This window comes from Chelonoidis abingdonii, chromosome 2 (genome assembly GCF_003597395.2).
Source record: "Chelonoidis abingdonii isolate Lonesome George chromosome 2, CheloAbing_2.0, whole genome shotgun sequence".
NCBI lineage: Eukaryota > Metazoa > Chordata > Testudines > Testudinidae > Chelonoidis > Chelonoidis abingdonii.
In genome coordinates, this window is record NC_133770.1 from 273,549,535 (window position 1) to 273,571,850 (window position 22,316).

Consider the following 22,316-nt stretch of genomic DNA (forward strand, 5'->3'; position numbering starts at 1 on the left):
AGCAGTAGGCCTCAATGGAGCGGAAGGAGTGGGAGCAGGATGAGGCAGAGCAAGGGCGTGGCCTCAGGGAGGGGATGGATTAGGGGCAGAAAGAGGAGGAGTGAGGTGGGATGATGGGGGAGGTGATGGAGCAGGGATGGGAAGAGACAGAGCGAGAGCGGAGCCTCTGGGAAGGGGTGGAGTGGAGCAGGGCCATAGAGTAGAGCAGGGATGGAGCACCCATGGGGAAAAATAAAAGTCAGGTTCTGTGGCCTGTCTCCATCTCCATCTTCCCCCTCTGGATCCTGTACCAAATGTCCTCGCACACAGGATCCCAGCTCTTGTCCCAGCATCCTTGCCTGCCTCCACTGGCTGCTGTAACACTCCGGGTATTCAAAGCACAGGATAGAAGTCTCCCTGTTCAACAGCAAACCTGAGCAGCCAGAGGCAATTGCAGGAATAGTTCTGCTCAGCTGTGCATCTCTGGGATGGAGCATACTCAGCTACTCTGTGGAGATGGCACATGGCTAAACACTTTTCAACAAATGATCACTCCATTTCTGACCTGTCAGTTCTTGTCCTCAAGAATGCTCAAAAGGCAAGACTAGGAGCTTATTTACCAAATACCAAAAATTATAGTCTTCATAAAGACACTGGATTTATGCCTTATTACAACATCAGCCAGTGTCAGCTGACTTAGGCTTGTGGGGCTTGGCCTAAGAGGCTGTTTAATTGTGGTGTAGACATTCATACTTGGGCTGCATCCTGAGCTCTGAGGCCCTTGCACCTCATAGAGTCCTCCAGTCTGAGCCCAAGTGTCTACACTGCAAGCACGAGTCAGCTGGCATGGACCAGCTGTAGGTTTTTAACTGCAGTTTAGACATATGCTCTGAGTACCTTTCCCAGACCTGAAGAAAAGCTCTGTGTAGTTTGAAAAAATGTCTCTTTCATGAACAGAAGTTGGTCCAACAAAAGATATCACCTCACCCAGCTTGTCTGTCTGAGATAGCACATGAGCAATTTAGTCAGCACATAGGAGCTATGAAAAGATGGAGCATAATCAATGCTGATGGAATTGTTACAGCTTCAAAATGAAATCATTGAAATAAAATATTTTCCTCTAAGCTTAGAAAATGGCTAAACCATTTTTGCTGGAACTTTCAATAAATAAATAAACAAAAGTAACATTAGCCTGAGACAAAAACCCAGCAGGGAAAATTTCAGTTCAAATTATTAAAGTTTGGCACAGTTATTTATATGAGCAACTGAAAACGGGGTCTTATAATGGAAAGTGCCAGGCAACCTTAACTACAGGCATCACTAGAACAATCACAACTGGTTAAAGAGATATCAGATTAACTGTAAGTTTATTTTACAGTAATTCCTGGATGCACACATGAAAAAGGGCAAACTTGGGTCTGACTCTCCATCATTTGATACCAGTGGTTGTTTAGGTTGTTTAAAGAATGGAGAATAAGTCAAGCCTTTGAGGTCAATGACAGCTTCTGCAATTCCACCAAACAGGTTTACCTGTGTTCAAAAGGCATATAGTTTCCCTTCATCACCATATCCAAAGGTGACCAGCTGAGAATATAGGCTATACTTATGGTGGAAATGTTAAACATGAAGGTGTATTTTGTTGTTATTTTTTGTTTTCCCCTCAAGGATTTATATGTTTAACTCCCTCGTGAAACATTAAATAGATAAAGAGGTATTCAGCAGAGCTACAATACAGGTAATGATGGGTCTCTCAGCCCTTCAATTATGAACTCCATTTAGCATAAGGAACTTAGCATTTCCATCATTTCAGAAAATGTCAGACTGAAAGCTGGCACACAGATTAGAAGCCTGGATGCAAATTTGTTTACACAAAATATTTAAATCTGTTCAGATGTTTTTGATTTAGAGATCAGCCAGAAACTTTAAACTCTCAGGGTTTCTCATGTTTTTTTGCCAACTTCTATACAAAATTACAAGTAATTTTTTTGCAAGCAGTTAATTTGCAAGTGGATTAATTGTTTTTCAGTTGTTTTAAATTTGAAACCATTTGTTTGGTTTAGTATTTTAGGTTGGAAAATGTATTTCAGCTCTTATGCTGCAGCTACTTTATTTAAACACCCTCCTCCCCCCACAACAGCATTCTGCAACAGTGCAAAAAACTTGATTAATACCCGCAGATTTTATTACTTCTCATTTTATTATAATACTGTTGGACAAGCTGCTGAGGATAGTAGTATGATCAATTCAGTAGAAACCGAGTAGCTAGAGCCTACTATGTTCTGAGGGTGCTGAGTGCCCTGAACTCTCATCGATTTAAAAAAAACAATCCGCTTTGTATTAATGATATTAACTTCTGTGTGAGTTTGATGGTGCTTTGCATTGCTCAGGAGGAACTCAGAACCTTACAGGACTGTGCCCTTACAGATTGCCAATTTCATCAGTTTAGCCCCTTGCCTGGTATAAACAGTTTGCAGTATTTTCAGGCTGAACTTGCTTTTATAGAAAAAAATATTTTGTTCATATAGCAATCTATTATACACTCATTGGAGTCAATGACAAAACTTCTATTGGTTTCAATGGAAGCAGACCCTAAGTCAATCTACACTAACGAATGCTCTAAAGAAACTGTTGTTGTATGATAAATCTTGCTACTTTTTAAAAAATGTATTGACTTTTTCCTATAAGTAGTAATGTGTTTTGAACAGGAGGGGATGTGTCCATCATTGATCATAATGCAACATCATACAGAAAAGATAGTAATAATTCATGAAACAATGAGAATGTAAGATATGGAGATTCAGTAGTTAATGAGAATATGGGCAAGTTGAAAACTATTTGTAAGAGTCAAGTAATCATGAATAATTAATATTAATATAGGACCCAAAGGAATTCACAATCATCCAAGTGTTCCAGATAAAGAATAGGCTCCTTACCCTAATGAGCTTAGTAATTAAAGGCATAAGAAATTATGGGTACATAAGAACAGTACATATAAGCCTTGTGAAGATAAAAACAGTGGAAGAAAGTGAAAGAAAAAATGGATCAACTAAATATATCCAAATGAGTTTGGTCAATGAATACTCACCTACAGTGTGGCATATGTGGGTTTATTAATTAAAAAGCAAAGTTCCTGGGAACAGGGAAAAGCCAACCCTCAAGTGACAGGTACACTTCTACCTTAAAATGTGTCTCTGTAGAAATGGCTTCATGAGGGTTCCCCATTCATTGTATTTCATTGATTTCCATGTCTAAATTGCTCAAGTAAAAGTAGTTTTTTTGCCTTCCAATTATCAATCCCACAAATTCACCATGGGCTTTGACAGCCAAGCAGGTTCTATTCCACCTTGTGAATCAACAGAAATAAAGTTTCCACTGGGCAAACTATGCCCTCTGCGACACCCTATTTTTTAAAAATGACACCTTCATGCGTATGTCTGTGTAATCTCATTAGCCGTCAGTGGGTTTCAATGAGTAGGTCAATGGCAGGGACAGCAGAGAAGCACTCTGGAGGGGGCAGATGTCAAATGTGGAGGCAAAGACATCCATCGAATTAGACTATAGTTCCACAAGCTCCACAAGCTTTAGAGGACTCATCACTTGCCTATTCTGCGAGTCTCAAAACTATGTCCTAAAATGACCATGCAAGAAAAACTCTAGAATCCTGACACTGCAGTGTTTTCTGTGGATTTTTCCTCTTCCTGTTGTTTATTTCATTATTCTAGAGCACCCTTTAGAACAGGTTGAATAGGTGTGCTTGTTTTTTAAAGAAAACATTAAAAAAGGCACAATAATTCCAACATTGCTCATGTGAATAACTCCCCTCAGAAAGGCCCACATGCAGTCCCACTACATGGACTGCATATGGGCCTTTCTAAGGACTATTGTTGCCAGAGGGCCCCAGATTGCTTATTTATTATTAAAGTAGTTTAGAAATTAACCTACAGATTAGCATACAGGATATCTCTCACATTTCCAGTGTGCCATATTAACAAATACTGGGGGGTCTTTTGAACTTTAAATATTAATTTTCTGTCTTTCTTTAATGCTTGCATTCTCATAAGCAGAGATTTTACCCTTAAATTACTGGTAGGCACTGCCAACTATGACACAAATTAACAATTTGTCTGGGAATTTTTTTTAGGTTTGGGGTTGTGTTTGGTTGGTCTTTTGTTTGTGTTTTGTTTATTTAAAAATATTTCTGACATACACTGTGGAACAGGAAAACCTGAATAGCTTCTAAGCTTCACATGATGATGGAACCACAAAAAACAGGAAAAGGCAGGAAAATGGAAGCCTCTGCAGTTTAGGACCAGGTCCGCTATTCCTTTCTCCAGAACCTGCCACACTTCCCCAGGTCCATAGCTTGATATCTGCTCCCTTTACCAGCTTTGCCTCCCGTAGAACCAGAAAGTCCAAAGAATTTGCTGCATACCTTAGTAGGTTTTACCTACAGGTATAGAGCTGGGGTCAGGTGGAAGGGAATTGATTCCTTACTATGAAGACTTTATAAAGAGTAATCTGAAGAGGACTTTCTATATTCCACATCAGACCCTAGTTCCTCAGGACCTACTGAAATCTACAGTAGCTCCTTGTAGTAGAACTGGGAAGTAGAATCAAGATACGGAGCCTGGCAGAGCAAGTTAAAGTGGAAAGCATGGATGAGAAGTGTCACAGGAACTGGCTAAGAGCTTGAAGAACTTTGGGTCTGGTGATATCAAAGGAAGCATGTGGATACAACTTTCATCCGTAGCCCATTGTAGTCTATGGAAAGAGTCCTAGTGACTTCAGTGGGCTATGAGAGAGGATTAGGGAATACTAAGAAACTTAGTAGCACATCCCTGGGAGCCCTGAGAAGCTAGGATGCAGCAGTCACTGAATATGGGAATATTAGAGTCTAGACGCCTGTGTTGACTGCTGTTGATGTTGTTGGTTGTTGCCTTCTCAGTGTTCCCTTAGTGTACATATCAGAGCACTTTACATAAATCCCAAAGCAACCCCATGTTGGGCAAACACTTTAGTGAGAAAGTAATTTTGTAATGGTGTTATGAAATTGACACATGACCTTGATTCTGTCATGCTTCATCTTTTACTTGAGCCTCAGAATTTTCCTTTTCCCCCTCCTGCTGAGAACAAAGATTTCACTGTATGTATCATCTTTGTTTATGTGCAGGAATTCTGGTAGGTATGATACTGGTGCAGATTCTGCTGCTGCCTTCCTTCTTGTGCAATGGACTGAAGCTTAAGCGATCTCATGGCCCCCAAAGGAGCTGAAAATGCATCTCTGAAGCACAACAATATTTACATCTTTCTGCAGTATAGGGACCCTACTACCACTGTGCAGAGGCTGAGGTCTGAGTTTGAGGGAGAAAAATTTCTTCTCCTAAATGTGTTACATGGAGGTTAATTCAATGGGGTCTTTTCAGCACCCATAAAGGCCTTCAAAAGACATGTCCTCCCAAATGTAAGTGGTGCTTCATTTTCCCAGGAAGCCGCAGAAATGACTCAAATAAAGGGAAGAGGGTGACATTGCTGGCAAAGTCTCTGAAACTAAGAATAGTGAGGGTCATTTGAGGAGAATGAAGATACACTGGATGATCATCCCCTTTGGGGAATGAGAAAAAGTAACAGATGTCAGGAGCAGATGTTTAAGGTAAAAGCTCTGGCTAGAAATGTCATGGGGATATTGGACAAGAGTATGGCTGGTTAGGTAATAGAGGAGTGGGCTTTAATTTTCCATTCTTGTATTAAAAAATCAGCATGGCAAGCATTCTCTGCAATCAGTTCACCTCAGCAGTGGCACAAAAACTTTTTTCTAGTTCACAGAACATAACATATTGCACATTTCTTTCTTAAGTCCAGGACTTGTTATGTATCTCAGATTAATATAATTCTGAAGAAAGAAAGGAAACATTTTAGCAGCTTATTGTGCAGGGATTTCTTGCTAGCTTGCTTGCTTTCTTCCTGCTTTCTTTCCATTTGAAAGCTGCTAAGATCTTTGAAATGTTAGAAGCAGCCCTGGGAGGGATGGCGTATTGGTTTGAGTGCAGGTGAGATGATCTAAAGTGCAGATCATATGTTGTATCGGTGTATTACATGTATATCATCACAATGTAATCATACACACACAAATATGTATACATATAAAGTTGCATTTCATTGTCATAAAGATGTTAGAGAAATTGTTTGGACCTTGCCATTCCAATTACATATTATCATTATATTTAGTCCTCCTATAATACTCATTAAAACTGTCATGCCATGCAAGCAGCCTTACTGAAATCAATAGGACCATTCCTATGACCAATTGAAGAGGATAATGTTTAGCAAACACATGATTAGGAACTCTCTTGTGGAATGGACTTTTAAAAGAAGACATCTGGTGACCACAGACATGTTTAAGAATGACTACATAATTACACATAAGAATAGGTTACGTATGTTTGACAGAAGTGCAGCTATTGGCTCCTCCCCTCTACCAAGCAATATGCACACATGAAAATTCACAAAAGTTAATGGGCTGAATTTAGTATGGAGTTGTGTGTAGTGAATATATACAGAGATCTGTGGCCTTCATTCTTTCTCTTGTGTTTCTCCCCCTTTCAGTTAACTACACAGATCTTCCAAAGATCAGAATTTGAACATTTGTTTTTCAATTTATTTTTACTCTTGAAACCAAAGAAGGTGTCATGTTTTGTAGGATCACAGGCTGTTTTCCTGCTGTGACAAATATAAAGAAAATATTAGCAAAAGATGAAAAGAATAAAACAGATGTGAAAATTATTTTTGTTCCTTTGTTTTTAATTCTGTTTTTTCGTTTTTGTTAATTACTTCTACTTTCAAACTTTACCTAACTACTTAGAACAAGTTTTATGATTGGATACAAAGTAAAATAGAATCCATTAATGTAATTGAAGCTGGAAATATTCTAAACTGAAATCTCGATTTCTTTACCACAGTCAGCAACCCATTACTAGTTATAGAACATTTTATTACATAACCAAAATTTTAATCAAAAATATTGAAACCCAGTTGTAACCTGGCAGTAGTTCAGCATATGTCCTGCCAAAAAAGCACAGACACTCTGTGATCTTACAGACATAAAATAAGCATCTTGTTATTTCATTGCCATTACACTGAATTTAGTAGGCCTATATTATAAGGGGTTGACATGCTCAGCAGTATGACATAAAAACACAGAACATTTTCTAATTGTATTCAGAATATATGATTTATTTTCTTCATCCAGAGCCATAGACAATTTACTTTAGCAATGCTGCAGTCTGTAATGCAATATGAGATTTCCAAAGGGTACTTCTATTGAATATTTGTAATGTCTTGTGAAATGTATTATCTGTCTTGCAATTTATTTTTCAGAGACAAAAGAAATATCTGTTCCAAAAACTGCAATCCAAGATGCAGTGTTAATTTAAGCTCTCCAAGACCCTATTTCTCCTACTGTTGAAGCTAGCAGGAGCTCTGACAATGCCTCCAATGTGACCACTGTTTATAAGCTTATGTTAAACCCAACTTTAGAAATTCCATGGCCCTTTGGATCAAAAAAGCAAAATATAACTTTTGAGCAAAATTTTTAATTTTTTGTTTTAATCATACAAAATATAAAATTATAAATAAAAATTACAGAGTAATCAAAAGAGTGAATTATAGCAGGATGTGGAGTTTCTGGGTACATAGTGTCCTGAATAACCCATTAAGCAGGGCAAAAGAACCTATTGCATTCAAGAGATACTATCTCAACATGATGAAAGGAAGAAGAGGGACAATAATAATACTTTGCACTTCTATAGGTTCTTGCCCTTTGAGGGTTTTTAGGAATGTTTACAAATATCCATTAATTCAGCCTCACAACACTACTATAAGGAAGATAAGGAATATATAGGGATCACTTTACCCGCCACTGAACTGCAGCCATCTCTGAGATAGGATGTGTCAACCTGTTTAAGAGATTACAGCAGCAACACACAATAGTTCAAGGCAGAAAATAGATCAGTATATCTCTCCCTGTTAGAAGTTTTCATACCACTGAACACCATTTTATGGAAACTAGATTAATACAACTGTTCCTAAATCAATAGGTATAGATAACCATGTCATTTCATTCCTGGTATGCCATAAGTAACATTTCCTTTAACAACTGGCATATTTTTCTGTTCATCAGGCCTTTTATTAGTACTCTGTTACATATCACTACTTGCACTGTAATTTTGTTAGTGAAACAGTTTATGTGTAATGGTATATTTTCATTGGGAGATTATGAATATTACGAATAGATGACAAGCACGGGGGTAATGGATGGGTTAGTGGGCTTGAACATTTCAGATTTCTAGCTACATCTCTGTAATCTAAAGATGTAGTCCACTGAATTTCAAAATAATGTCAAATACGTATATATACAAATAGGAAATAGTCAAGCAGATAAATCAAACATCTACAGTGAGTCTGGGTTTCCTCCTTCAGGTGCTAAAATGTGCATCTGGCTATCAGAATAATGGGATGTGATGATAATATATATATAATAGATTTTAAGGCCACAAGGGACCCTTATGAACAGCAAGTCTTACCTCCTGCATAACACAAGCCATAGAACTTCACCCAGTATTTTCAACATCAAGCCCAAAGCTTCTATTTGATCTACAGTAAAGATCTATAGTGTTGAGTTAAGGACTTCAAGTGATGAAGAATCTACCACATCCCTCAGTAAATTGTTTCTAAGGTTAATTACACTCACTGTTAAAAATGTGCAGCTTATTTCTATGATATAATATGACTAGGACTGCATGATGATCCTGTAGGATTCATGGGAAGCTCCCAAGTCCATCTCTTTGTATCTACCTGGTGTCTTATACCTGGAGCATGCAGGGTTATAATCAGGAAGGCTAAAGCACAATTGGAGTTGCAGCTAGCAAGAGATGTGAAGGGCAACAAGAAGGGTTTCTACAGGTATGTTAGCAACAAGAAGAAGGTCAGGGAAAGTGTGGGGCCCTTACTGAATGGGGGAGGCAACCTAGTGACAGATGATGTGGGAAAAGTTGAAGTACTCTACGCCTTTTCTGCCTCAGTCAGCTCTTAAACTGCTGCACTGGGCAGCACAGTACAGAAGGAAGTGAGCAGCCCTCAGTGGTGAAAGAACAGGTTAAGGACTAATTAGAAAAGCTGGACATGCACAAGTCCATGGGTCCGGATCTAATTCATCCAAGGGTGCTGAGGGAGTTGGCTGATGTGATTGCAGAGCCACTGGCCATTATTTTTGAAAACTCTTGGTGATTGGGGGAGGTCCCTGTTGATTGGAAAAAGGCAAATATAATGCCCATCTTTAAAAAAGGGAAGAAGGAGAATCTGGGGAACTACAGACCAGTCAGTCTCACCTCAGTACCTGGAAAAATCATGCAGCAGGTCCTCAAGGAATCCATTCGGAAGCACTTGGTGGAGAGGAAGGTTACTGGGAACAGTCGACATGGAATCACAAAGGGCAAGTCATGCCTGACCAACCTGATTGCCTTCTATGATGAGATAACTGGCTCTGTGGATACGGGGAAAGCAGTAGACGTGATATATCTGGACTTTAGCAAAACTTTTGATACAATCTCCCACAGCATTCTTGCCAGCAAGTTAAAAAAGTGTGGATTGGATGAGTGGACTGTAAGATGGATAGAAAGCTGGCTAGATCATCGGGTTCAATGGATAGTGACCAATGGCTTGATGTCTAATTGGCAGCTGATATCAAGCAGAGAGCCCCAGGGGTTTGTCCTGGGACCGGTTTTGTTCAACATTTTCATTAATGATCTGTATGATGGGATGAATTGTACCCTCAGCAAGTTCGCAGATGACACTGAGCTGCGGGGAGAAGTAGATATGCTGGAGGGTAGGGATAGGGTCCAAAGTGACCTAGACAAATTGGAAGATTGCGCCGAAAGAAATCTGATGAGGTTCAACAAGGAGAAGTACAGAGTCCTGCACTTAGGGCAGAAGAATCCTATGCACTGCTACAGGCTGGGGACCAACAGGCGAAGTGGCAGTTCTTCAGAAAAGGACCTGGGGATTACAGTGGACAAGAAACTGGATATGAGTCAACAGTGTGCCCTTGTTGCCAAGAAGGCTATCAGCTATTGGGCTGCATTAGTAGGAACATTGCCAGCAGATCAAGGGAAGTGATTATTCCACTGTATTCAGCACTGGTGAGGCCACATCTGGAGTATTGTACCTAGTTTTGGGCCCCTCACTAATCTGAGAGCAGCCTGAAGTGGGGTTCCAAAGAGGTTGGAGCTAGGCTATTCTCAGCGATGGCAGCTGACAGAACAAGGAGAAATGGTCTCAAGTTGCAGTCAGGGAGGTCTAGATTGGATATTAGGAAAAACCATTTCACTAGGAGGGTGATAAAACACTGGAATGGGTTACCTAGGGAGGTGGTGGAATCTCCATCCTTAGAGGTTTTTAAGGCCCGGCTTGATAAAGCCCTGGCTGGGATGATTTAGCTGGTGTTGGTCCTGCTTTGAGCAGGGGGCTGGACTAGATGACCTCTTGAGGTCTCTTCCATCCCTAATCTTCTATGATTTTATGACTGTCAACTCTTTGGGGCAGATGCACCCGCCCCCCCCCGCCACACACACACAGTATGATGTCTGAAGATTTTATCTGCATTTTCTTGTACGATCTACACAACTCATGAGTACCTTTGCCATTTAATCATCCCCGATAAACCTTTATACTAGTGTTGTCAAGTGATTAAAAAATTAATCGTGATTAATTGTATGATTAAAAAATTGATCACATGATTAATCACACTGTTGAACAATAATATGATACCATTTATTTAAATATTTTTTATTTTTTCTACATTTTCAAATATATTGATTTCAATTACATTGCAGAATACAAAGAGTACAGTGCTCACTTTATATTTATTATTTATTAGAAATATTGTACTGTAAAAAAACCAAAAGAAATAGTATTTCCAATTCATCTAATACAAGTACTGTCATGCAAACTCTTTACCATGGAAGTTGAACATACAAACGTAGAATGATATACAACTGCATTCAAAAACAAAACAATGTAAAACTTTAGAGCCTACAGATCCACTCAGTCCTATTTCTTGTTCAGCCAATTGCTCAGACGAACAAGTTCGTTTACATTTGCAGGAGATAATGCTGTCCTCTTCTTGTTTACAAGGTCACCTGAAAGTGAGAACAGGCATTTGCATAGCACTGCTGTAGCTAGCATCGCAAGATATTTACATGCCAGATGCGCTAAAGATTCATATGTCCTTTCATGTGTCAACCACCATTCCAGAGGACATACATCCATGCTGATGATGTGTTCTGCTTGATAACGATCCAAAGCTGTGCGGACTGACACATGTTCATTTTTATCATCTAAGGCAGAGGCCAGCCACAAAAGGTTGATTTTCTTTTTTGGTGGTTCAGGTTCTGTAGTTTTCACATCAGACTTTTGAAAGCATGCTCCACACCTCGTCCCTCTCAGATTTTGGAAGGCACTTCAGACTCTTAAATGTTGGATCGAGTGCTGTAGCTATCTTTAGAAATCTCGCATTGGTACCTTCTTTGCTTTTGTCAAATCTGCAGTGAAAGTGTTCTTAAAACGAACAACATGTGCTGGGTCATCATCAGAGACTGGTATAACATGAAATATATTGCAGAGTGCCAGTAAAACAGAGCAGGAGACATACAATTCTCCCCCATGGAGTTCAGTCACTAAGTAATTAACACATTATTTTTTAACAAGCAACATTAGCATGGAAGCATATCCTCTGGAATGGTGACCGAATCATGAAGGGGTACACTAATGTTTAGCATATCTGCACATAAATGCCTTGCAATGCTGGCTACTAAGTGCCATACATCATTCTACATTGGTATGTTCAACTTTCATGGTAAAGAGATTGAATGACAGTACTTGTATTAGGTGAATTGAAAAATGCTATTTATTTTGTTTATCATGTTTACAGTGCAAATATTTGTAATCAAAATAATAATATCAAGCAAGCACAGTACATTTTGTATTCTGTATTGCAGTTGAAATCAATATATTTTAAAATATAGAAAAACATCCAAAATATTTAATATATTTCAATTGGTATTCTATTGGTTAACAGTGTGATTAAAACTGCAGTTAATCACAATTAATTTTTTTCATCACAATTAATTTTTGAGTTAATCATGTGAGTTAACTTTGATTAATCAACAGCCCTACTTTATACCACACTGTGCACTCGCACCTGCATGATCTGTGCATATGTAATGTCTGATAAAAATTAGTGAACCAACATTTAGACAAGGCCTGCAGTTTCTGTTATTTTATGTATAGGGATTTGGGGAAAGGAGAGGGTGCAGTTAAACATACCTTCCAAATTCTTCCCTGACTTAAACCAGGCTTGTACTTTAAAGTCATGTTAATGAGGTTGAAGACCCAGGCAGCACTTACTGGACTTTATATTGGATTGCTTTTTGCAAGGTCCAGGTAGAGGTGCTGTAACAATTTGTACAGGGGGGACGCTGAGATGGATTGAACCAAACTGTGAACCCTGTATATGATAGAAATAGGGTGACCAGACAGCAAATGTGAAAAATCGGGATGGGGTGGAGGGTAATAGGAACCTGTATAAGAAAAAGACCCAAAAATCGGGACTGTTCCTATAAAACTGGGACATCTGGTCACCCTAGATGCAAACCACTTCAAGCCCCAGCTGCTGCAGCACCCCCAGCACCTACGGGTCCAGGAAAATGGGAGTCCTTGAAGAACTAGTATGGGTGGCAGAGCACCTTATTTTTCTATCCTAAACATTACAGGCAAAATCTGCCGCCTAACCTTCACGTTAGAGCCTGAGGAGCCAAACGGTGGCTAATGATGCAAGAATAACCGACTGGGCGCTGCCCGGGCTGGCTGGCCCCACGGGGCCCTCTGCTAACTGACGACGCTCAGAGCCCCCCCCCGCCGCCAGGCGGCGCTGCGGCTGCCCCCCTGTCTGCAGGGCTGTGTGAGCTCAGGGCAAGGCGGCGGCGGCGCTCGCCTGTTGCTCCTGCCCTTTCTGCAAGGCAGTGAGGTGACGAGCCCAGACTCCCCCGGGGCAGGGAAGGAGTCAGCGCCTTCTCCTGGGCTGGGCAGGGCGGCGCTTTCCCCCGGCTTGAGAGGAAGGGGCAGAGCCCGGCACTAAGCACAGCGCCGGGGAGAGCTTTCCCCACCTGGGAGGGGGCTTGTTAACTGTGCAGCCCGTCAGTGCCAACTTCTCCAGCTTCCTGGAAGGGGTGCGGTGCTGTGCGGTGCGTGTTTGCGCAGCAGGACAGGGCGAACTGGTTTATGTGCGGCGGCCGCTCCGCTGAAAGGCCCCAGGATCTAGTAAATCCCTACCTCCCTCCTCTCCCCCCTGAACTGCAGTCACAGCAGCGATCATCTGGCAAGGCTCATCCGCTTCAGCGCCCCAAAACCTGATTGTCCAAAGCCTCCTCTGGGTCAGTTCGTGGCCCTAGCATGCAGGGAGAAGGAAGCAAGGAGTGCACGGGAAACGCATGAGCCGCGTGTGGGGAGCTAGCAAAGAGAAACAGAGCGATCTGCTCCCTGCTAACCAGTCCCCTGTACCAGCTCCCAGCCATCCAGAGAAGGGGCAGAGAGACCCCTTCCATCTCCCGCGGCCTCTCCCTCTCTATTTTCCTTTTATTTTCAAAGTGACACTGGCCTAGCCAGTATCAGCCCAGCGCGGAGGAACCCCAGCGCAGGGAAAGCTTCCTTGTTCCCAACCCCAAAGGGCGCTTGCGGCTCTTTGACTTTGGGCGACAGCTCAGAGGAGGTGGGTTGTTGTTCCCTCGCTGGCTATTATTTTCACGAGCAGACTCCGGGTGTCTCTCCCAGGAGACGGTTCTGGAGAGCCGTGGGCTCAGGGCTTTACGTCCAGAGCGCAGATAAACCCTCTGCAGCTCCATGCACCATTTGTGGGCATGGAAGGGCTGCCAGGGCTGATAGAGCTGGGCGGGGAGGATTGACTCTCTGCTCCTCCAAAGATTAGTTGGTATTTTTCCTGCCTAAATGACGTTCTCGTTTATTCCTGTTCCTAAGGGTGCGTGGGAAGGTGGAGGGGAATCGGAGTGTGCACAGTTCCAGGGGATAAACCGCACTGCCGCTCCAACAGAAACGCGTCTCCGAGCTGGGGCAGGGATGACGCTGCTTGGCAGTAGCAAACATCTGTGAAGTCATCCTCCTTGCACTTGTCAAAGATGCCGTTTCTTCGCTTTCCAACTTCCCTGTAATCCTGCGAGGACTGACTTAGCGATTGACCAGCTGCATGGCCCTTCTCCTGAAAAGGGATTGTGTGAGCCATGGAAGCTACAGCTCCTCTCAGTTTCCATTCGTTGTAGCCCCTCTGTAGCAGTTCTGACATACGAATTACTATTTTTTTTTTTTACCGTGCAGGCACAGGGATTTGGGAGTGGGGGTAACCCTTCACTGCTATTGCTGTAGAAATACAGAGGCGAGGGATGGAAATTGGTGCTGAGATGAGAACGTTCCAGAAACTGTGAAAGTGTGCGCATAATGCACATACAAAAAAATTGGGAGACACCCACACCCCCAAATAGACACAGACATGGGTATAGGCTTCCCCAGTAAGCTGAGGCTTGGAAAGCAGATGTAGAGATAATGGAATTAGCCTTGACCGAGACTTTAGGAGGCAGTAGTAGCAGGGCAGACAGGAGTGGCATGGGACCTCTAGAGACAGGAGCAGAAAGAGACTCCCGGAATACAGCATCCTGCGAGACAGCGATAAAACAGGCAGGCTTGGGATGAAGAGGCAATTGAATGGTACTGGCTGGTGGGGCCTAGGCAACTGTAGCAGTGGGCTTGGGTGTCAATGGGTGATAAGGAGGAAGTGGCCTGGCAGGGCAGTGGTGTGGGCAAGGGCCTGGGAAGTAGGGACCATGATAGGGGGTCTTGGCAGCAGTGGAGTGGACAGATGCTGGGTGTTTGAGTGTCTCCTTTTTTCCAACAGCTGGAGTGCTTGCAAAGGGCAGATATTCAGTCTGTGCACCTGCCAAGGTTTCCGGAAGCAGGGGAACCTTCCTGACACTAAAAAGGTAAAATGCATTCATTCATGGAAACGCACAGCGCTCACAATACGCGCAATGCTGCTCTGAGCGCGGGCCAACATTTTCCAGCCTGACACTATCAAGGGAATCCATATTTAGGCACCCAATTTAAACCTTTCTGATGCTCAGGTGTCCCGAGGATCTACAACTCCAGTTGAAGTCTATGGGTGTTCAGGCCGTGAGATATCGGTCTCTGTATTTTGACAATGTTACCCCATAGCATCTTTTTGAACGTACATGCGGCCAGAGGCACTAATATTGTGAAGTACCACTTTTATCCTGTCAATGGAGGGTTTTATGCAAGTCTTCCCAATCTTTGCACTAAATGTCTCTAGTGCTTCTTCCTTCCTCCCCGCAAGGGCAACTGTAGCTGTTATTCAACAGCTGCTATGAAAACTTACACTCAAGCTATGGTCAGCACCCCACAGCCAGGAAAAATCGTCTGATTCTTTAATTTTGTAGGATGCTGCCTCCACGCGACTCCTATTCACAAAGCAACTGTTTCACAGTAGCAGCTGCCAGCGTCATCCATTAACCAGCATAGCCTTGTAGCAGGCACATTATGTATTTCAGGGTGATACAGTTTTGCAGAGTACAAACTGATGACATTCAAATGGAAACACGTCACATGGAGAATTTATTAATGAGCTTGTTTTTCTTTTTAAATCTCTCACATGACATGGTTTGGTCCTGATCTCTGAGCCAAAGCGCAGACTTGTTTCAGAAATGGGCAAACAATCTGGAAACAGCTGGCTTCGAGGTACGTAAATACGGGAGAGCTTCCTGTAATTAGAATGTATATTAAAATTCCGGGCATGCTTCCGAGCATCTGATACAGTGTCGAGATAACGTGCGATGAGGTAAACCCCTACAACAACAGACACCCCTATGAAACATGAATTATCCCTTCCAATGGGATGCAAATGGAGCTGCTTTCTGTGTGGGAACAACCAGCTGCAACGCTCTACAATCAACTGTTTCATAAAAGCCAGAGCCAGATCGCAGTTTAGGGTGGTAGGCACCCGTTTTAACAAGAAAAACCTCCATACAGTTCTTGGTATGGACGCAACCTCGATAGGCAACAACCGAGTCTTCAAACTCGGAGAGGATCGATACTGTCTACTAGACATTCTGGGTGCGTGTGTGTGGCGCAGGGGGCAAGCAGGGGATTAATCAGAAATGAAAGAATTATCCACAAACAAAAATAGATTAATTTGGGGATCGGAGAATGGCCAGCAGGATGCGAAGAGTCCCAGCGCAGATCCCTTTGCTGGAGGCACACTTGGTGGAGGTCAGCACTTCCCCATGTAGTGAGGGGCTGCCTAATACTCGAGGTGCACATTGTTCAAACGACACATTCCTTTTTGTGATGCCATTTCCCTGTACCTGTTTGCACCCAGGGATTGAACGCAGATCCTTATACTTCAACTAAAGACTTTCTTCCTGTCCCCCATGCATTAAAATAATAATTAAAAAAAAAGACACAGAGAGAGACAAAGATACGAGGAGGAGGCTCGATCTTTCAACTAAACGGCATATCATCCCTTCAAAGATGATTTTTCTAACACAGCTCTTCTGCAGCCAAAGAACGCAGCTCGCATACACACGCGTGTGAAAAAGCCTTTCTGTTTTTGAGATACATTACATACACTCGCACACCCACATACACACACCGGGCACCTCTCTAACTTTCCTTATGGAATGGTTAAACTAATCAGTGCATTGCTACAGATATTCCCGCAAAGATCCGTTTGTTTGACCTGGGAAAAAATAATCCTAGGTAATCACCCCCCGACCCCCACCCTAGAAAAGTCATTCACTGGGTTTCTGCTTGAATATGCACTAGTTAGAGACTATATGCATCAACTCACGTATCCGTTTGAGCATACTGCAAGAATATTTATTGAGCCTCAGCTCAGTCACTGCATTGAACACCAAGGCTGGCAAGCAATTGCATTTCCTATTTCAGAAGAGAGCTCTGATTCAGCTCCTTCTCTCTTCCCCCCCTCCCCTTAATTATCATGTATTTGTTCAAATTGAAAAGTATCCCCGGTGAAACCTTTGTAAAGGGCGAGAACTCCGAACGCCCAGCCCGAAAGCAAAGGGTCAATGCCCCCCAAACACCACCCTACCTTGCACATAGGAAACCAGCAATAAAAAGACGAGGTTCCAAAATGTAAATCCACTTTTAATCCCCATATTCTTCAGCAGCATGAAGTCCAGCCGGCCACATTTAGTACATCCCCTGTCCCAAAAGTCTGCTATTTTCGACTCCTTTGCACGGATTTCCCCTTTGCAGATCCCTTTCATATTATTTGGGAGAGCTCCTAATTCCTATTCCTTGGCCAGGCGCAGTGGAGTTGTTGCTGTTGATGGTGCGCGGTCACAGCTCAGAGTGAATGGTGTTTCTGGGATACCACAGCAACCTTGACGAGGACTCAACCATCTCTCCAACAGGGGCACAAAGTCTCAGCTACTCTCGATTGTGTCTTTTCCGTCTCCAACCCCTCCCCGCTACCTCCACCTCCACAATCAAAAAATACCACAATTCTGGCTTGTTACAGCATCCCCCAGGAACCCAGGGAGAGCATCTTAAAAGCCCAGACAATCTCCCGAATCAACTCCAAACAGTATTTGCTATTGAGGTTCTTCTCCTCCACCTCATCCTCCCCCCACCCCTTCGAGAAGATCAGTTCTGCCCAGGAAAGCAGTTCAAGAAATAATACACTAGTGAGATTTTCATAGTCGCCTGAAGGAACATCTAGGAGCTAATGCAGCAAGATACATCCATCCTGCTGTCGCTTGGACAGGATAATCCGTAGCATATTATTAAAAATGCGTCTGTGATGTTTAAGCCTATGAGCATCACCACTCACATAACACACACACACACAAACTACATTGGTGCACACATCTTTCATAGTAACGTGTTGCTCCTGGAGCTGCACTAGATTTTTTTTAAAAACTAACCATTGTATTGCATTGTACGGCAGAATTAACTGCAGGCAGATATTTCAAAGATCAGAGCTTTTGCAAACATACACGCAGATCTGCTCCTTGAAGAATACATAATTTTCCAAAACGTTGCTCGCGTTTCCCTTTTAATGGGTGCTGCAGTTTACTCTCCTCACTTTGTTGCCACAATGTCCATAGATCACAAAGACACTTGTCTTAATTTTTTGAAGTATCCACAAACATGTAAATTGGGGGAATTCTTGCAAATAAATGTAAACCAACATTGTATCTCAGCCCAAAGGGTTAATGTTCGGCAAGGAAAGAGCACTTGCGCCATCTACCGGCCGCCAGGCGACCTCTGCCTCCTTCCCACCATTTGTAGCAGGGTTTCTATTTCTGGGCAGTACAGCGTCAGTGAGAAGGGATAATTTGCTTTATTTTACTAGTCACGGGAGGGAGGGGGGAGGAAGAGATCCGGGCATAAACAAAAGCAGCATATCTTATAGAATTTGCTCTTTTTCCAGACTGGATTGCTATAAGGGGCTGGGCCAGATGGAGGGAATTGCCATTATGGATCTGGAAAATGCCGCATTCCCTTCTCCTTGAAGAGCTTCTAGCATTTGCCTCACTCTTGGCTTGAAATGAATGATGAAACAAACCATGTTGGCAGCCGGGGGTGGGGGCGGAAAGGAGTTGTCCCATTGTAGAGAAGGCAGCCATTGGCTAAATCTGCCTGCTAAACCCAAGTCACTGCCTTTGTGTATGTGTGTGTGTGTGTGTGTGTGTGTGTGTGTGAGCTGCTAAATGAGACGGCACATGTTAATGTCAATGTATTGTGTTTGTGTGTGTGTGCGCAATGTTTGTGTGTGGGAGTTAGTGGGCACCTAATAGTTGTGTTAGTATGTCTGTTTATTTATGTGGGAGGCTTTTATCTGCACACGTGTGTAATGGGAGTGGAGTGTCTGTGTGTGTGTGTGAAGGGTACACAAATGTATGCATGTGTATATGTGTGTGAGACTCGTGTGTGTGATGTGTGTCTATGGGTGAAGTTTATGTGTGTATTTGTGTGCAGCATGATATGTTTGAAGTTTGTGTGTATGTTAAATGTTTATGAACATGTGAAAGTTTTCAACATGCAGGTGTATAAATATGCATGTGTGTTGATGTATATACATGTATATGTGTGAATGTTTGCGAGTATTCGTGCTTATCTATCTGTGAATATTTATGTGTATGGGGGAGATTGTGTATGTGTATACAGTATGTGCCGGCCATTCTGCCCTCATTTATGTCTGTGCTATGCCACTGAAGTCAATAGCAATGGACCTTTTGTGAGGATGTCTGAACTAATCCACTTGGCTGCAAAAGCTATATGTACCTCAGACAAGGAAACGGTCAATTTAATTACAGCTGCTACATGCCATTAACTGGCCTTGTTAAATACATACAAGTATATTTGCTGAGAGGAGATCTGTGTTTGTTGTCTGTAATCGTCTCTTATAAGGACACCCATAAATCTGGAGTAGGCATGGAATAGGGAGTAGCATAACTGAAAACTTCATGGGCCTGTCAGCCCTCTCAGCCATGGATCAGACATTGATTTCACCAAAGACATCAGCCTTGTGCTGCTGTTGAAGGCAGTGCTAACTTAGAATCAAACAAGTCCTTCAGGTTTCTGACAGGGTTTCAATATTCCTCTTTATTGGGCAGTGGTGGATGGATGAAGTCCATCATCCTCACTGTGGTGTTTAAAAAAAATTCTAATATGTCACTCTTAAAAAAAATTGCTTTCTATTTATTGGATTCCATTTTTCAAGAAAGCGTTTCAAAACAGAGGACAGAATTCTGCTTTCAGAAGGGCATTACTCCATGTTCCTGGAACAAAATTCTGCTCTTAGTTTCACAAAGTACCTTTCTGCTGCGGCACTGGGCTCTCCATGACCACACACCTCAGCAAAAGGAGGGAGAGAAGATTATCAGTCAGCTGGAATCTCAGAACAGATATTTGCCTGAGTAATTTAGGAGTCTCAATCCCATTGGTTTGGGAAACAGGACTTAAGCTCCTAAGTCACATAGATGCTTTTGAAACTATTTCCCCTACTATCTAGGAGCCAATTTATGCACATTTCAAAAACACCATTGGTGTTACATTTTTGGTGTGTATTTTTGGTTTTTAATACTGTGTCTCCAATAAACCCTTATTCAGTATTCTTTCAGTGAGGCTAGGTGCAAACTGTAGAGATTCTATTATCTCTTTTAGTACTTGGGATATTAAGTGATGGTTTTTTTTGTTTTGTTTTGTTTTTGTTGTTGTTTTGTTTTGTTTTGGCATGGCCAGAGCCTATTGATCCTCTGGCTGCAGGTCAAGGATAAAAGTGACTTGGCAAAGACAGTTAAGTCAATGCCTATGATTAAATACTCTCAAGAGTTTTTAAATGGTGTTGAGATCAGAAATGGACAGCTACTGATATTTCTCACCTGTTAGGCACATGATTACCAGTGGGTGCAAATGGAAAGTGAAGATTGGACACTTGTCTGTGACTATGATGCTTTGTACTATGCTCCTCAGATGTCCCAAAAATTAAATGGAATTGGGCTGGCTCAGTACATAAATGGGAGCAGTTACGGATTCATAAGCAGGCATTCTTCTCTATGAATCAGAATGTAATGAACAGGCACTTAATGACCAATATTTAGGCACCACTGGCATTCACAATCCCCTGCTCAGCTGCTGCCCATATTTCCGCTGTTAAAATCTCCAAAATGCACAGCCACCAAAGTCTGAACACAGCCCAGCAGTAAATTCACACCTAAGTCCCATATATCTTGCCTTTGGGGCCCAATCTAGGGCATACACTGAAGTCACCGGAACCCATGATTTGTACTTTTCAATCTGTGTCTGTATATAGATATTTCAATATTCATTGGTATAGGAACCTGGGCCACTCAACCCCTCTGTGTGTTTCCTAACCATCAGGTGACAGAGCCATTCTAGCTCTCTTGTTCGTCTAATAAATATTTAAGTATCTATACACAGTGGAACAGCTTCAGCTGGAGAGTTTAAGAGAAACTGGTTTTAGAATATCCCATAGCCCAGTGGTTAGGACACTATCTGGGGAGATAGAGCACCCACATTCAGATCTGAGCTTCACGTCCAGTGGGGTATATGTGCTTGAACATGGCTTTCCTACTTCCTAGGTGAGTGCTTCAGCTACTGGGCTACAGGTTATAGGGGGGAGGGTGGCACCACCTGTTCCTCCTTGTTTTTTCTTAGAAAAGTATAGGAACATAAAAATGTACATACTGGGTCAGACCAAAGGTCCATCTAGGTAGCTATGCTGTCTTCCAACAGTGGCGAATGCCGGGTGCCCCAGAAGGAATGAACAGAACAGATAATCATCAAGTGATCCATCCTCTGTTGCCTATTCCCAGTCTCTGTCAAACAGAGACTAGGGACATCATCTCTGCCCATCGTGGCTAATAGCCCCTGATGGACCTATCCTCCATGAACTTATCCAGCTTTTTATTGAACCCATTTATATTCTTGGCCTTCACAACATCATCTAGCAAGGAGTTCCACCAGTTGACTATGAAAAAAATACTTCCTTTTGTTTGTTTTAAACCTGCTGCCTATTAATTTCATTTGGTGACATCTAGTTCTTGTGTTATGGGAAGCAGTAAATAACACTTCCTTCTTTATTTTCTCCACACAAGTCATGATTTTATAGACCTCTATCATATCCCCCCTTAGTCATCTCTTTTCCAACTGAAAAGTCCCTGTCTTATTAATCTCTCCTCATATGGAAGCCATTCCATACCCTTAATAGTTTTTGTTGTCCTTTTCTGAAACTTTTCCATTTCCAATATTTTTTTTAGAGATGGGTGACCACATCTGCACTCAGTATTCAAGATGTGGGTGCACCATGGATTTGTATAGAGGCAATATGATATTTTCTTATTATTATCTATCCCTTTCTTAATGATTCCCAACATTCTGTTTACTTTTTTGACTGCTGCTGCACACTGAGTGGATGTTTTCAGAGAACTATCCACAATGATTCTAAGATCTCTTTCTTGAGTGGTAACAGCTAATTTAGACTCCATCATTTTATATGTATAATTTGGATCATGTTTTCCTGTATGCATTACTTTGCATTTATCAACATTGAATTTCATCTGCCATTTTGGTGCCCACTAACCCATTTTTATGAGATTCTTTTGTAGTTCTTTGCAGTGTGCTTGGGACTTAACTATCTTAAGTAGTTTTGTATC

General features: G+C 42.1%; 1 protein-coding gene across 4 annotated transcripts in view; it reads right to left on the reverse strand.

The window, feature by feature from the left end:
* Positions 1 to 17,509, reverse strand: part of CSMD3 (CUB and Sushi multiple domains 3) — a 1,318,842-nt gene extending 1,301,333 nt beyond the window's left edge. For all 4 annotated transcript variants that reach the window (XM_075063193.1, XM_075063192.1, XM_075063195.1 and 1 more), the window contains exon 1: positions 17,222 to 17,509. In XM_075063193.1, coding sequence (XP_074919294.1) covers positions 17,222 to 17,399 — 178 coding nt within the window. In that variant the 5' untranslated portion in view covers positions 17,400 to 17,509. The remainder of the gene's footprint in view (positions 1 to 17,221) is intronic.
* Between the last annotated feature and the right edge of the window lie 4,807 nt (positions 17,510 to 22,316).